The sequence below is a fragment of the Triturus cristatus genome, chromosome 10 (genome assembly GCF_964204655.1).
Source record: "Triturus cristatus chromosome 10, aTriCri1.1, whole genome shotgun sequence".
Lineage (NCBI taxonomy): Eukaryota > Metazoa > Chordata > Amphibia > Caudata > Salamandridae > Triturus > Triturus cristatus.
Genome location: NC_140593.1, coordinates 245,671,155 through 245,686,423, shown reverse-complemented (window position 1 = coordinate 245,686,423; position 15,269 = coordinate 245,671,155). Strand labels below are relative to the sequence as shown.

General features: G+C 47.5%; 1 protein-coding gene across 14 annotated transcripts in view; it reads left to right on the top strand.

The window, feature by feature from the left end:
- SNX13 (sorting nexin 13) overlaps window positions 1-15,269 on the top strand; it is a 558,687-nt gene that overhangs the window by 112,204 nt on the left and 431,214 nt on the right. For all 14 annotated transcript variants that reach the window (XM_085630906.1, XM_085630899.1, XM_085630907.1 and 11 more), the window contains one exon: window positions 6-100. In XM_085630906.1, coding sequence (XP_085487032.1) covers window positions 98-100 — 3 coding nt within the window. In that variant the 5' untranslated portion in view covers window positions 6-97. The remainder of the gene's footprint in view (window positions 1-5; window positions 101-15,269) is intronic.

The window sequence follows — 15,269 nt, the reverse complement described above, 5'->3', positions numbered from 1 at the left end:
TTTAGGGAATGCTTCCTCGGAGGGGGCAACAAAAAGCTCCTGAACTCTACGCCACACAAGGCCTGCTGGGCCTGGAGTGAGACCCAACACCCTCCAAATGGTAAAGAAAATCTATCATTTCTATTTTATGTTGTAATTCGTTTCTGTTAGGAGTAGAGTAGCAGTTTGTTCTCGACAATGTGTAGGCTGGTCTCCCAAAAATGAACTTACAAAATAAATACTTTTGAAGCGCTCTAATTAAAATGATCTAATTGCTCAAACTTCTTCATAGCTGCTAAAAATCAATTCATAGACAGCCAAGTTAAGGGTTTTAGTGCATAGGAAGTATTGGCGCTCAGCAAATTTACGTTCTGTGTATATGAGAAAACTGGTAGGTATGGTGCTAACCAGGAAGGGGAGACCCTTGTAACCCCTCGATGTGTGTAGGGAAGACCCTACAGCAAAACAGTATATCTATATCCTGGGCACACATACTTAGTAAGACAAGTTGATGCAAGAGTTGACGTAAACATATGTACAGAGTTCTTGAGTTATGTTGTATGTTCTTTTATTGTGGTGAAAACGCAACCAGCCAACACGTGTTTCGTCAGGGAAACGTAGTCCCACGACTTCTTCAGGGCTGTCAAGAGTTGCGTGAACTCAGTGAAGTCCCAGGGCCGGTGATAATTCCAACCCGGCTGGGCACGAGTATAGATTGTAAGATTTCAGGAAAGAAGGGAATGAAGTGCCTGGAATGATTCTCAGTAGTATGTCGTATTTGCAAAGCCGGTGATAATTCCAACCCGGCAGTCCTGACACGTGATCAGTGGTGAAACGCGAATGTATTACGGTGATCTTTGTTTAAGCATCCAATCCAAAGGTGCCGCAAGTAAGGGATCAATTGTTATCCGACTCAAAATAAATTGAAGTTATTAGGAGTGATTTTCTCCCAGCGAACTCCCTTGCTCACAAAGAGATACCAATGCATATGGAAAAAGTTTTCAAAAGGGGAACTGAGGTTACGTCATCCGCATCAGTCTTGATTTATACTGTTTTTGTGCTTTGAAGCCCAAAGAACAACTATTGTGTAGGGGTCTTATACAAAAATGCAACACGTTGTGTCGGCATCACTCGCCGTGAATACTGGATGACCCACGATAGATATGTTCTAAGGATGGATTTTGTTACCGATTTCCATCTATGTTATCATCACTCACTGTAAACTTTAGATTTGGATATACTGTGTCTACAATTTTTAATGGAAGACTGTTCATGAATTTACATTTTGAATAAAGCAGTCCAGGCCCTGATGAAGTCTTTGGGTATTATCCTATAGATGAAACACGTGTTGGCAAGACCTGTGGCTGTTGGTTGTGTCATCAAAGAACTGAATTGTGTTTCAAGTACAAACAAGTCTTCTTGAGAATACACAATATGAAATAAAGACCAAGGACGAACACTTGATATTGTTGTCGTATATGGACTAATGATTTGAAATCTGATTATATTTTTGCTCAGGGAACTGTTTGTTTCTAATTGTTTAGCATTAGCAATTTGCATATGTTATTTAACAACGTGGGGCGTTCGTTGTTTTAATTCCCTTTGATGCAGCTTCTGTATGGTTATTATTGTTTTAAATACAAAATCACAGAACTGTGCGCAGAGGGTACCTCACTGCCTATCAGTACAATGAGAAGAGTTTGTGATCCCAGAAACCCAACACTTGAAGACCCCACTGCACCCGTCACTCCAAGCCTGAGTTGAAGTGGGTCAAATGTGTCATAGTGGTCCCACAGACCTACAGGGACTGAGACAACTCTGTTTTCACCCCCTGTGAACTGTCGCATGCAGCGTCTGCCTGCAGGACCCCTGTACCGCGACTGCTCCCGGGAGTACATTTTTCAAAAGAAATTGTATTTAAAAATGTTACTCTATGGAATCGGTCTTTGCGTAAAGAGGTTGCAGGCTTTTACTGGGAAGCCAGTTGTGCTGAACCAATAGGTGAGCTCAGGCCTCACGATGCTCGGCGACGTAGGAACACGGCCCAGGGGCAATGGGCGCAGTTCTCGCAGGTGTTTGGTGATGTGCCTGCGGCGGGGTATGTTGAGGACCAGTCTGGCTGCGGCATTTTGAACGTTCTGTAGTTTTCTGAAGAGCTTATGGGTGACGCTGGTGTAGAATGCGTTGCCGTAGTAGAGTCTGCTGATGATGAGTGCATGGTTGACTATCTTTCTGGATTCAGTGGGAGTCCATCTGAAGGTCTTTCAAAGTAGGCGTAACAAGTGGAAGCATGATGAGGATACCGCGTTTATATGGTGGTTCACTGTGAGGGAGGAGTCCAGTATGATTCCGAGGTTTCATGCATTGGTCCATGGGTGTGGGAGGTGTTCCTACTGCGGTGGGCCACCAGGAGTCGTCCCAAGCGCGTGGTGGGTCCCAGGATGAGGACTTTGGTCTTGTCCGAGTTGAGTTTTAGGCAGCTGTCTCTCATCCAGGTGGCGACGACCTTCGTCCCGATGTGGAAGGTTGTTTCTGTTGGCTGTGGGTTCTTTGGTGAGGAAGAGGATCAGCTGGGCGGCGTCGGCATAGGTGACTTTGAGGCCGTGGTTTCTGACAATTGATGTTGAAGAAGATGATGCTGTGGGAGGAGCCCTGAGGCACTCCTCAGCTGATCTCTGAGGGTTCTGAGAGGAAAGGTGGTAGTCTGACTCGCTGTGTTCGACCTGTGAGAAAGTAGCAGATCCAGTCCAGGGCTTTGTCGCTGATGCCGGCGTCATGGCGTCTCATGCTTAGGATGCGGTGGTAGACGGTGTTGAAAGCAGCCAAGAGGTCCAGGGGGATGCAGGCTGCTTTTTCACCCCAGTTGAGGGATCGGATGTCGTCGGTGGCTGCGAGGAGGGTGGTCTCGGTGCTGTGGTTGCTCTGGAAGCCAGATTGGGAGATCTCCAGGACATGGTTGGCTTCGATAAAGTCTGAGAGTTGGGCGTTGATGTCCTTCTTGATGACCTTGGATGGAAGGGGAGCAGGGAGATGAGTCTGAAGTTCTTGAAGTCCGTCGGGTTGGCGGATGGCTTCTTCAGCAGGGGGTGGATATTGGCGTGTTTCCAGTCATCTGGGAAGGTGACGGTCTCGATGGAGCAGTTGATGGTGCCGCGTAGCTCGGGGGCGATTGAGGTGGCAGCTCTGTGAAAGATGTGGTGTAGGCAGCTGTCTGAGGGGGCTCCGGAGTTTGATGGTCTTCATGGTCTTAGAGTGTTTTCCCTGGTAAGCAGGGTCCAGTTGAGCAGGATCTGTTTGGGGGGCGTGGAGGGGGGTTGTTTGGTTCGGTAGTGGCGGGCATGGTGAGAGGGTCTTGGGAGTCTAATCTGTCGTAGATCTGCGTGATCTTGTGGTGGAAAAAGTTGCAGTTTGTTGCAGAGGTTTTTGGAGTGTGGGACGTCTGTGGTCTCGCTGTTAGGTTTGGAAAACTCCTTGACAATGGCGTAGAATTCTTTGCTGTTGTGTGCGTTGGCATTTATTTTGTCTTGGAGGGCCCTTTTCTTTGTAGTTTCGAGGAAGAGGCGGTGTGCGGTGATGGCGGCTTTGTGGGCTTCCAGGGTCTTGTTGTTCCTCCATCTTTTTTTGAGCCATCTGCAGTTGTGCCTGGACTTCTGAAGGCCATGAGTGAACCACCTGGCTTTCTAGGAGTGTTGCTTGTCGGGGGCTTTCTTAATGGGCGCCAGAGTGTCGGAGCAGTTGTAGATCCCTCGGTGGAGGTTACGTGCTGAGGTATTGGTCTCTGTGGGTGTCGACGGTGGGGTTGTGCTGAGAGGTGGTGAAATGTTCTTCGGTGACCTTGTTCCAGCTTCTGTGGGGGAGGCAGTGAGCGCAGTGGTGTACAGTGGGTTTGGCGAAAGCGAAATGGACGCAGTGGTGGTCAGCCCACACAAGTTCGGAGGTGTGGCTGAAGGTGATGTTTTCACTAGTGGAGAAGAGTGGGTTGAATGTGTCCCCTGCTGAATGGGTTGGAGAGGTGACTAGCTGCTTGAGTCCTACGCTGGCGAGGTTCTCCAGAAGGTATACAGTGTTCTGGCCGTTTGGGTTGTCCAAGTGAAAATTGAGGTCCCCGAGTAGGATGTAGTTGGTAGATGCGAGAGACTGGGGTGCGATTTAAGTCAATGGTGGCATCTGTAAAGGGCAGGCGGAGGCCATGAGGTCTGTAGACAAGGGTGTCACGAAGGGTGGTGTTGGAATTGGTCTTGGTCTGGAGGTGGAGGTGTTCCATGCTTGTGCTTTGGGTCGTCTGAGTGGGTGGTCAGTCAGAGGGTGTTTTTGTGAACGATGGCGATGCCCCCTCCTGGTTTGTTGGTGCGGTCCTTGGCGGTGATCTTGTATCTGTCAGGGATGGTGGTGGCGATGTCCGAGGCTAAGCTGGGATTCATTCAGGTTTCAGTGAGGAAGGCGATGTCGGGAGGGACGGCGTCGAGGAGGTCCCAGATTTCTGCAGTGTGTTTGTGGTGGGAGCGAGTGTTGAGAAGGGTGCAGCTGAGACAGTCTGGTATGCTGTGGGTCGACCCAGCGGTGGGAGGAGCTGTAGTGTGAGGTGGGTGAAGGTGCGGCGGCAGCAGCGGCGGCAAGAGAAGGTGTCTGATGTTTCTTCTGGGGTTAAGGGCCTGGAGGGTTCAGGCATCGTATCGGTGGTGTTTTCGAGGACCAGGGTCTTTGGCGCTGGTTGCAGTCCAGGGGCAGACGAGCTTGCTTTTGGCGCACCCGCTGCGTGCACACGCCATTAAGTAGTGTTTTGGGGCAGGACAGCTATGAGGCTGGATATGCAGGGAGCAGGAAAGTGGCACTGGAGGGGGCAGGGAATCGCAGAGGCAAAGTGGCAATAGGTGCAAAGAGGAAAAAAGTGCAAAAGAGGTGAAAGGACAGATAAGATTAAGAGAAAGGCAGAAGAGAGAGAGACAGGGGGCAGTGCAGCCACAGAGCAGAGATGCTCAGCTGCGGGGAGCTCGCGGGCATCAGCTACCAGGCGGAACTGTGCAGGGAAGGGAGCAGTCCACTGATAAGATCAGTGTACTGCTGATAGCTCCCCAGAAGAAATAGATCGTGAAGATGCAGATCTTCAAAAACTAGCCAAGAGAGATGGCATTAGAGGCTAAACTCTTAGCTATAGAGAAGGAAAGAGCTGAGTTGGGCCTAGAACCCATCTCTGGTAGCAGCACAATCATAAATAGGTAGAAGAGTGACACGTTCAACCCCAATATCACCAAATGGTTTACAGCCTTTGAGAGGGCTTGTATAATTAGGAAGCTCAACAAGAAGTATTGGGGCTCTGTTCTCTGGAACCTTTTCTCAGGGAAGTGTTGGGCTAGGCTCCTGACACTGAATGAGGCATATGCTGTCTTTTGACCTCATTAAGGGTACCCTGATTGAGGGTGTTGGACTCTTCACTGAAGAATACAGGATCTGGTAGACTAAAAAAAACAAAACCGAGTCAGACATGGGTTGATTTTGATGATTTTTCTGTAAAAACTCTAGGTGGCTGGTTGAAAGGAAACAATGTTCAAGTTTAAGTGCTGTGTAATCTCATCATGAAAGAGTATCTCTTGAGTAATTGTGTTCTGAGAAATTATATCAGTACCTGGTAGACCTAGGTCCGCTTTCTCCTCAAGAGTTGGCGAAGAAAGCAGACCACTAGATCAAGACGGGTGACTACAGCTGCCACTGGTGGGCATGACCAAAATAAAGGGGGTGCTAAGCCCCCTCAATTGAAAGATGGCTGTCAAACAATAAAAACAAAGAGGCTTCTAAATGCTCCCAGAAACCTGTTTAGGGGGGTGGGCTCTTAATATATAGTCAAAGGGTGAGTACCAGGGTAAGAACTGGTACCCCCAAAATACTTGGTGCTTTGATTGTGAAGCCAGTGGGCACCAAAATGGAGACCTTAGCTGTACCAACAAAAACCTTGCCTCTAGTGCACCTGCAGTAAATGCAGTGGTAAGTCTCTAGATGGGATCTCAAGTGACCCCTGACCGTGTCGGAGAGCTCACTGAGGCAACTTTAGTCTCAGAGGGTTGGGTGGATGTAGCTGCCCTGGCTTTCTGGCCCAGTAATCTGACAGCAGCCGCATATTAATGGGGTTAAAGTTGTAGCAAATGAGGGATATAGGTATCACTGTGGTGACTGAAAAACTGATATCCCCAGGGCAATACCTGACTGGTGAGACAGTTACAGTCTTCAGTGCTGATAACCAGGCTAAGTTACATCCAATGACAATGATGTCCTTAGGTGGGGGAGGGAGTATGGCCAAAAGAAGGTGGTGGTATCCTCTGCTATCCCTGTGGAATGTCTGCTAGGCAATGATCTTGAGTCCTCAGCATGGGCTGAGGTTGAAGAAAGACCCATGCAGCTATGCTGAGTATACCTGAATGGATGTGTGTGAAAACAAGAGGACAATTGGAAATGTGTGTTAAAGATCGATGTGAAAAAGGGAAGGCAACTTTAAGAAAGATCTGTATACATGTAAAAATTTCAACATTTCCTACTAGGCCTAACTGGGACACATGACACAACTGTATCAAGGAACAGATTTATTCTGGTAGTAGAGGATCATGCTACCAGGTACCTTGAAGCAATTCCCCCTAAGGACTTCCACTGCTCCAGCAGTGGTTAGGGCTCTCATTGGTATATTTACCAGTGGAAGTGGTGTCAGATAGAGGTACACACTTCATGTCTGTTTACCTAAAACACATGTGAGCAGAATGTGGAGTGCCATATAAGTCCACTACCCCATACCACCTAGTAACCAATGGTCTTGTTGAGTGATTCAACAAGACTTAAAAGTATGATTGGTGGACTCCCTGAAAATCTCAGAAGGAGGTGGGATGTATTACTATCATGCCTGCTTTTTGCCTACAAAGAAGTGCCACAGAAGGGAGTAGAGTTTTTTTCCCCTTTCTACTTCTGTTTGGTCATACTGTAAGGGGGTTGTTGTGTCTTGTGAAAGAAGTATGGGAGAAACCTCTCAAAGAACCTAAACAGGATATTGTGGATTATGTGCTTGGCCTTCATTCCAGAATGGTTTAGTACATGAAAAAAGCAAATTAAAATCTTGAAGCCAGCCAAGAGCTCCAGAAGCTCTGGTATGACCAAAAGGCTGCCATGATGAAGTTCCAACCTGGGTAGAAGGTGCAGGGTTTGGGGCCTGTGGCTCCTAGGGCTCTCCAGGACAAATGGAGTGGGCCCTACCCTATCCTGGAGAGGGGAGGTCGCCTACCTGGTGGACCTTGGCAGTTGCAGGAACCAAAGCAGGGTCATATATGTAAACCGCCTTCAATCCTGTCATGACAGGGCTGAGATGACCATGCTGATGGTCACTGATGAGGATCAGGAAGGAGGTAGTGAACCTCTCTCTAACAACCCTAAAGATGGGTCAATAGAAGGAGCTGTCTTTTCAGACACTCTCTCTGCCGAACAGTAGGCTGACTGCAGGCAAGTCCTGCATCAGTATGCCAAACTTTTCTCTTTGACCCTGGTCAGACTAACAAATGATATGGACACTGGGGACAGCATACATGTCAAAAATAAAATCTACAAACAAGTCTGATCATGTCAAAGAGTATCAAAGCTGAAGTAAGCAAGATACTGGAATTGGGAGTCATTGAACCCTCAGAGAGCCCCTGGGACAGCCCAGTTTGTCTTGGTCTCCAAACCTCACAACCAGGGTGGTAAAAAGAAGCTGAGGTTTTGTGTGAACTGTAGAGGACCAAGACAGATGCACACTGTTAAACCCGACACCTTTGGCGTTTTTTGTTGTTGTCTTTTTGCCTCTATCTTCTACATTTTTGATGTTATGCTGGACTTTGTTTTTGCTGGTTTATGTTCTCCAGGCACTTAATCACTGCTGAACAGTGCTAAAGTGCAAGTGCTCCCTGTGTAAATTGTGATTCTGATTGGTTCTCCGGGATTGGCATATTTGATTTACTAGTAAGTCCCTAGTAAAGTGCACTATGTGTGCCCAGGGCCTGGAAATCAAATGCTACTAATGGGCCTGCAGCACTAGTTGTGCCACCCACATGAGTAGCTCGTAAACTTGTCTCAGGCCTGCCAATGCAGTATCTGTGAGTGCAGTTTTAAACTGCTATTCCCACCTGGCAAATGCACCCACTTGCCAGGCCCTAACAGTCCCTTTTACTGAATGTAAGGCACCCCTAAGGTAGGCCCAGAGTAACCCGATGGGCAGCATGCTGTATCTGTGAAAGGTAGGTCATGGACTGGTGCGTTTTAAATGTCCATAGTGAAAATACTGTCATTTTTGTTTTTCATTATTGGAAGGATTAGCTCTCCTAAAGGCTATCATTGAAGCTGCCTTGTAATAGTTTACAAGTGTAACTTTCAGTTGGAAACAGCTAGAGATTTGGAGCTTGAGCTCCTTGAGCTCAGAATTTTAAAAACATATTTTTTAAGTAAAGATGGTTTTAAAATTGTGTGTTTGAAAATGCCACTTTTAGAAAGTGTGCATTTTCTTGTTTAACCATCCTGTTGCTCTGCCTCTCTGTGGAATCGACTTCTGGTTTAGACTGACAGGGGCCTGTTTGTGCATTCACTCTAGAAAGTCACACAAAGGCAGCTGAGGTGTGCCCTTCATATCCTGATGGCCTATCAGATTCAGATTTTAATGTCTTTATTTCGATAATAAAATCATAAAAGACAGCAGAATTTACACAAACAGTTTAGGCCATACTTTACAAACGCCATATACTGACCAGTTTACAAATAATTATACACACAATAAAAGCTATACATTAAAAATAATCCTTGTTAAACATCCCATTTTTTTTTAAAACATAAAATCAATAAATAAAACCATCTTAAAATTCTATACAATATCCATCTTTAAATAGGATGTTTTAAGTACGAATCATATAATCAAACATTTCTAACTATTTATGGGCTCTAATGATCCAAACCCAGCCCAGGAATTTCGCTGTGCTCACCGCAAACAACTCTGAGGTATTGGTCTTTAATGCCCGGATCGCCTCCGCGGACCCACTACAAGTAAGGCGTTGAAACAGAGGTTTTAACCATTTTCTACGAGGGTCATTGTACATGGGGCAGGCAAATAAGAGGTGGCCCTCTGACTCCTTATGACCAGGACACCATTTACAAAATTCAGTTACTCCAGTGCCCCAATTTTTAGTGAATGTATTCAAGGGCAAAGAACCCACCCGAAACTGATGGTAGAGTTTCTTATCTAGCGGCCTGGTAATGATATCCCAGTAGATCTCACGGGAAGGATCCAGCTTGTTAGCCAGGAACCTGCCCGTTAGACTTGTGGAACTGGAAGCAGACACTAAGGTTTGTCAAACCGAGGCCCAGTACAATGCTTTAAATTCTTGTTTGGAGGGAAACACATTGGTTCCAGGAGACAACCACAGCTGTTCCAGACCCATTTCAACCAAAATGGTTCTAACCGTGCGTAGCCATGGAATTCTCCCGGATCCCTCCATGGACCTTACTTCGACAAGCTCATTAGCAAATAAGGCAAGGTCAGGGGAAGACCAAATCCGTCTCCAAAAGGCGACCAGTCTGAACCTCGCCATCTCGTTAATTGGATTACAACCTAAGTCCAAGCAAAGGGGTATAGAAGGGGTTGATTGCGGAAGCCCCACTAGATTCCGCAAGAACTTACACTGTACTTTAAACAGACTAGAAAGATCCATGTACGCCCAAAGATCCGCTCCATATAAGATAGCAGCGTTAATCTTTGCGTCGTAGATTTTTAGCGCAGGGTGCACACGTTTAGTAATGGATCTCTTTTGCTCCCTAAGGAGACAGCCAGTTAAGCGGGCCAGTTTAAGCTGCTGTTCGACTACCTGCTCCTTCCATCGCAGGCGAAAGTCTAGTGTAACCCCTAGATAGGACATGTAATCTACTTGTTCCAAGTTAGCACCACCCATCCTTACCGAGCTCCGAACCGAAATGTTCCTTGTAAAAACCATGAACTTAGTTTTGCCCACGTTTACCTTCAAATCATTGATGACACAAAACTCCTCAAAGCGGTTCAGTGCCCGCTGTAAACCGCTTCTGGTCTTAGAGAGGAGCAGAGTGTCATCAGCGAAGATAAGCATGGGGAACTTCTTCCCAGCCAGGGAGGGAGCATCAGTTGGGAAGGTATTGAAAAAGTTTACTACCTGGTCAATAAATAGCAGGAAGAGAGTGGGCGCCAGGACACAACCCTGACGAACCCCGCGTGTTACTGGGAAACTGTTCGTCACTTGTCCTTGACCGCCCCACCGAACCCTAGCAAAATTGTCCTCATGCAATTTAACAATTAAATCCAGAAGTTCCAAAGGTAAACCTAGGTCTCTCAAGACGCACCACAGTTTAGCCCTCGGGACCATGTCAAAAGCAGCCTTTAGATCAATAAAAGCGGCGAAACTTTTCCCCCCGCCTAGCAGCACCACCTTCCAGTATATCAGACAAAATCTAAACACCTGGTCGATGGTGCTGATACCAGTTCTAAAGCCTGCTTGCATGGGAGACAAAAAGCACTCCGAGACCATCCATCCCTGAACTCTACCTAAGATCATTCGTGCAATGACCTTTTGGAGAGAGTCAATAAGGCTGATCGGGCGATAATTGCCCGGGTTGGACCGATCCCCTTTTTTGTGGATTGGGAGGATCTCAGCCCCCTTCCAGCTCTTTGGGATTCTGGCTCCTTGGGCAATTGCATTAGCTAACCTAGTGATATATGGTATCCAAAGTTCTTGGTTGGATTTAAACAAATCAACGGGGATTAGGTCCATCCCTGGAGCCTTCCCCCGCTCAGTCAAACCCAGTGCTAATTCTGTTTCTTGTTCTGTAAAGAACAGGACCCCACCGTGATCCAACAGTGTATACTCATAACTTAGCATAGTGGAGGATACCGAGATCTCAGACCTAAATTGGGCAGCATAGAAGTCCACCCAAGTTCCGGGGGGGACATGATTTGTAGGCATTTTCGAATCTGGGTCTCTGCCCCACTTTACCAGTTCCCAGAATTTCGTCTGGTTATTGGATGTCGATGCATCCAGAAGATCGGACCAATGCCTATCTTCCCACTCTCTTTTAGCATCCCACTGGGTTTTTTTATACTGGACCCTAGCTAACTTGACATCTCTCATAACCCGTGACTTGACCGCCTTAACTAAATGGCTATAGGCCTCCCTACATTTCCCGTTGTACCATTTCTGACGGGAACCAAGTTTTTTTGGCGGGCCTGCCAAGTATGGACTGGATAAGAGAATTTTAAGCTGTTCAAAACAACCTTCGTGGGTCTTGGTAACATGATCGAGGCCAACCCCCTCGGGCACAGTGGGCATGAGATCGTTCACCGTGTAGGTAACCAATTTTGTAATACTTTCAAGGAGGGTGGCATCACCCACTAACCTAGACCATTTCAGCCTTCTTCTGTCATTGGTCAAGGTGAGATCTCCTGTCCTAAGAGTATCTGGGTTCTTCAATCTATCAGAGCCCAGAAACCTTAAACTAAGCGACAGGGGGTTGTGGTCGCTTTCTGGGCGGGATACCACTTCCATGTCGATCATATAATGCCAGAGTTCCAACTTTAGCAAAATATAATCTATGCGGCTTTTCCTTAAACCATTATCATAGGTATTGCAGGCACATTGATCTGATAGGGAGCGGCCATTAACTGCCCTTAAGCCCCTGTTCAAACATAGGGCCATCCAATTCAAAGCTGCCTCAGTCCCTTTGGTAATTTTGTCTATTGATAGGTCAGGAATGTTCCAAACTACATCCTCTGAGGACCCCCAACTGTCCCCAACTGCCTGGAGCGGCTCAAAGGTGCAGTTCAAGTCGCCCGCTAGGACAAAGAGATTATAACTTCCTGAACTATCAAGATACCTATCCACTACATCGACAATACCAGGGCAGCGGCCTCCAGGTACGCCTCGTGCATAGATGTTAATAATGAACAGATCCCGAAGGGCAGCTTTGCTCAACTTGATACCCAAGAGGTCTTGATGTTCCAGAGAAATTTCCGATAGATGGACTCCCAAGGATTGCTTCACCCAGATCAGTAGGCCCCCTGAAGCGCGCCCTTTGCTACCTCTGATTGCAGGTTTGGAAAAATTAATGAACCCAACCCTATGGATTGGGGCCGTAGCCCAAGTTTCCTGGAGTAATATAATATCAAAGGTATCTATAAATTCCAACCACTCCTCTGAGTGTAGCCGGCCCTTGATCCCAGCCACATTCCAGGAGGCTACCTTTAAAATATCGTGTGGAGTTGTTACATTGCTTTTATGTGATTGGATCATTGGCACAGTGGGGGCTGGGATCTCCACTACCTTCACAGGTTCAGCCCGTAACTCGAGTCTTGGGGTCATACAAACACCATCCACCCCCACGATTTCCTCTGAAATATCCTCAGTAGTTGCTTCAACCAACCCCCCCATAAGATTTAACAATGGGCCCCCCCCAACAACATGCCCCATAGAAGATTCCACCCTTCCGGGCACAGATATTACATTCCTATGGCTCTCCACAATACTGTACTCTTTACTTGGTAAATGTAGTCAATCGACAGCCTCAAGGTCAGAAAGAGGGCCGTAACGATTGAAAAGTTGAAGATGTTGGGAGTGGTAAGGTGTTCTCACAATCGAACGCCTCCTGTCTAATAATCGCTTGGGATGGGGGCCTGGTGTGAGTTTAGAATGTCTATCGGGATAAAAATAAGCAAGATCCAGTGTTTGTACATCCCCCATTCTTGCAAACCTTGCTTCCCTTCGAATAGACTCTACCACCCAGGGATCCTTAAACGATACCAGAATGCAATCACCCTCTAAATCTTTAGTCCCAAAACCCACCCAATCAACTCTTCTCACTAATAGGATTTCAGTTGAAGTTGATGGCGGGAGAGGGCGGTTTTTATTCAGCCAGAATACTACTTTATTACGTAGGTCCCTGTCTGTCTCTTTAGCACCCTCCTTGACGGGTGCTGCCCCAGTTAACACAATGGTATATTGATTAGATTCTGGGGGAAGGTCAGTGCGGAGGTGAACACCCTTAACAATGTTTCCCCCTTTATGAAATGTGGGGTTACGAATAGTAGTTGGCTTTCCTGAAGGAGGCTGGGAAGGGGTGCTATGTGCAACATTTACCCTGTCATCCACCCTACCAGTTTGAGCTCGTTGCGCTGATGTCATAGAGGAGGTTTTACTGGATTCCTGCACCAGGGTGCCAGCACCAGCGGTGCTATCTATATCCTTGGAGCCCACCTGTGCTATAGAGGTTGTTTTTACAACCCCCATTGTTTTACCAAGCCTCACATTGTCTGTGTTATTAATTATGTTTGCCTGAGAGGTAGAGGCCCCCACTACTATTGAGGGAGCAGTTAGCTTCTGGAGTAGGCGCATGTTCATGTTCGCGACAGACTCCAAGGCTTCAATTTTGATGGACATCAACCTTGTTTGCTCCAAGACGGGAAGCAGGAGGGTTTTGAACATGGCCTCCATTTTTACCAGCAGGATTTCATCGCTGTTAAAACAAGTAGGGCAAGGATCTGATGAACCGATAGGGGTTAGAGTGGGGCACAATACATTGGGATGTACCGAGGGGGGGTATGTAGCATTGTGAAAATGCGGAGCAGCTGCATTGGATTTATTGGGAGCATTTGATTTAGGCAGCTTATGTTCTCTCCCCCCATGTTTGCTTTGAGTATTTTCCCTTTTACAGGTTTTTTTTTTGATGGAGTCGGACACTTCCGGTGGCTTCGGCACCGAATTATTAATTGTGTCCACTCTGTCTATGCCACTAACATTTGACCCATTATGCTGGGTGACATCAGAGCTCAAATCAAGATTGTCTGTCGAATGTGGAGAATCCACCCCATCTCCCACAACATGTATCAGTGCCTCTGTCGTTAATGAATGTAAATGATTAGACGGGGCTTGTGCTGCAGGGCTGGAAATTGTAGCAAGGGCACCTATGGAGGAACGCTTACCGCTGACTAAATCTAGGGAGAGCCTTTTCTCGGTCATTGCTATTTCTTTTTCTAGAATCCCGGTAGCTCGGGTTATAAAAGCATCTAGTGGGCCAGAAACTATTCCCTTGGAAGTTTGCAGTTGGACTGTACGGTCTTTACCTGACCTTAGAGGCATGTTAGGGTGAAATAGAAACAAGCAATACCTATGACAAGCCCTGAGCTATAGTAATAGGTGGATGCCTGCAGTGTTAAAAAACACAATAAAATGTGAGAAAAAGGCCAGAAGATGTGGGCAAACTCAGCCGTGTCCAATCACAGGCGGGCACAGGCCAGGCCCAGACTAAACCCGGGCTAATCACAAGTTCTCAGAATTGACCTTATTACACGATAGACAATGGACAATGGCTGCTCTGTCTGGGTAAAGTCAAAGGAAGCAAACTAACGTGGGGGGGCCGACTGCCGCCGTACTCAGCAGATGGATAGCAGAGAGAACGGGGTTAACAACATGGGATGGTATCAAAGGATCGTTAGAAAGCAAAGTCCACAGTACCTTGGGGAGACCGATGGTGGTATGGCACAGCTTGGAGGGGTGGCCCCGCTCCGGCCAACTCTGGTCAGTGACGGGCAAGGACGGGCCCGCCCTTGGCCCGGGCTGCGCCCGGGCACGGCCCGCGCGCGTCCCGCGCGCGTCCCGCGCTGCGGGTTCTGTGGCTGCCTTTTGACCCCCCGGGCGCAGCCTGATGATGCAGGCGGCGGCGCCCGCAGCAGAGGATCCTGGGGGATGTAGTTTCACGTTCCGCTCCCCACGCGATGAGTAGCAGCCCTCCAGCCAGGTAAAAGCTTCCGAAATCGCCGTTCCCTTCACGGCAGGTCTGCAACCGTGCAAAAGTGGTATCTAATCAGGGAGATGGCCTATCACCAGGCTGAGGGAGCCTTCCTGTGGTGGAAGGAGTTGTCACTGACACCTGAATATGGCTTTTCCTGGCTTCACACAGTGCTGTCTCCAACCTCCCGGAGTGTGCCTGGAGCCAAGACCAGGCAAGGCAAGAACTTGTGCACTACAACGACAATCCATTGAAGAATGCCTTCTTAAAAGGGGTATAAGTATTGGACCTAAAACCCCAGACTTTTAGACACTTCACAATCAAGAGGAAACTCTGCCAAGGAGAAGAGCTATTAGGAGGAGTACTTCTCCTTTGGTGTGTGGTGTTTTGCTACGTTGGCCAGCAGTTACTGCTTTTGGTTCGGAGAGGAAAAGGACTGGGCTTTGCTGTGTATCCTACTTGTGAAGCTTATCCAAGGCAAGGGCTTGTATGGG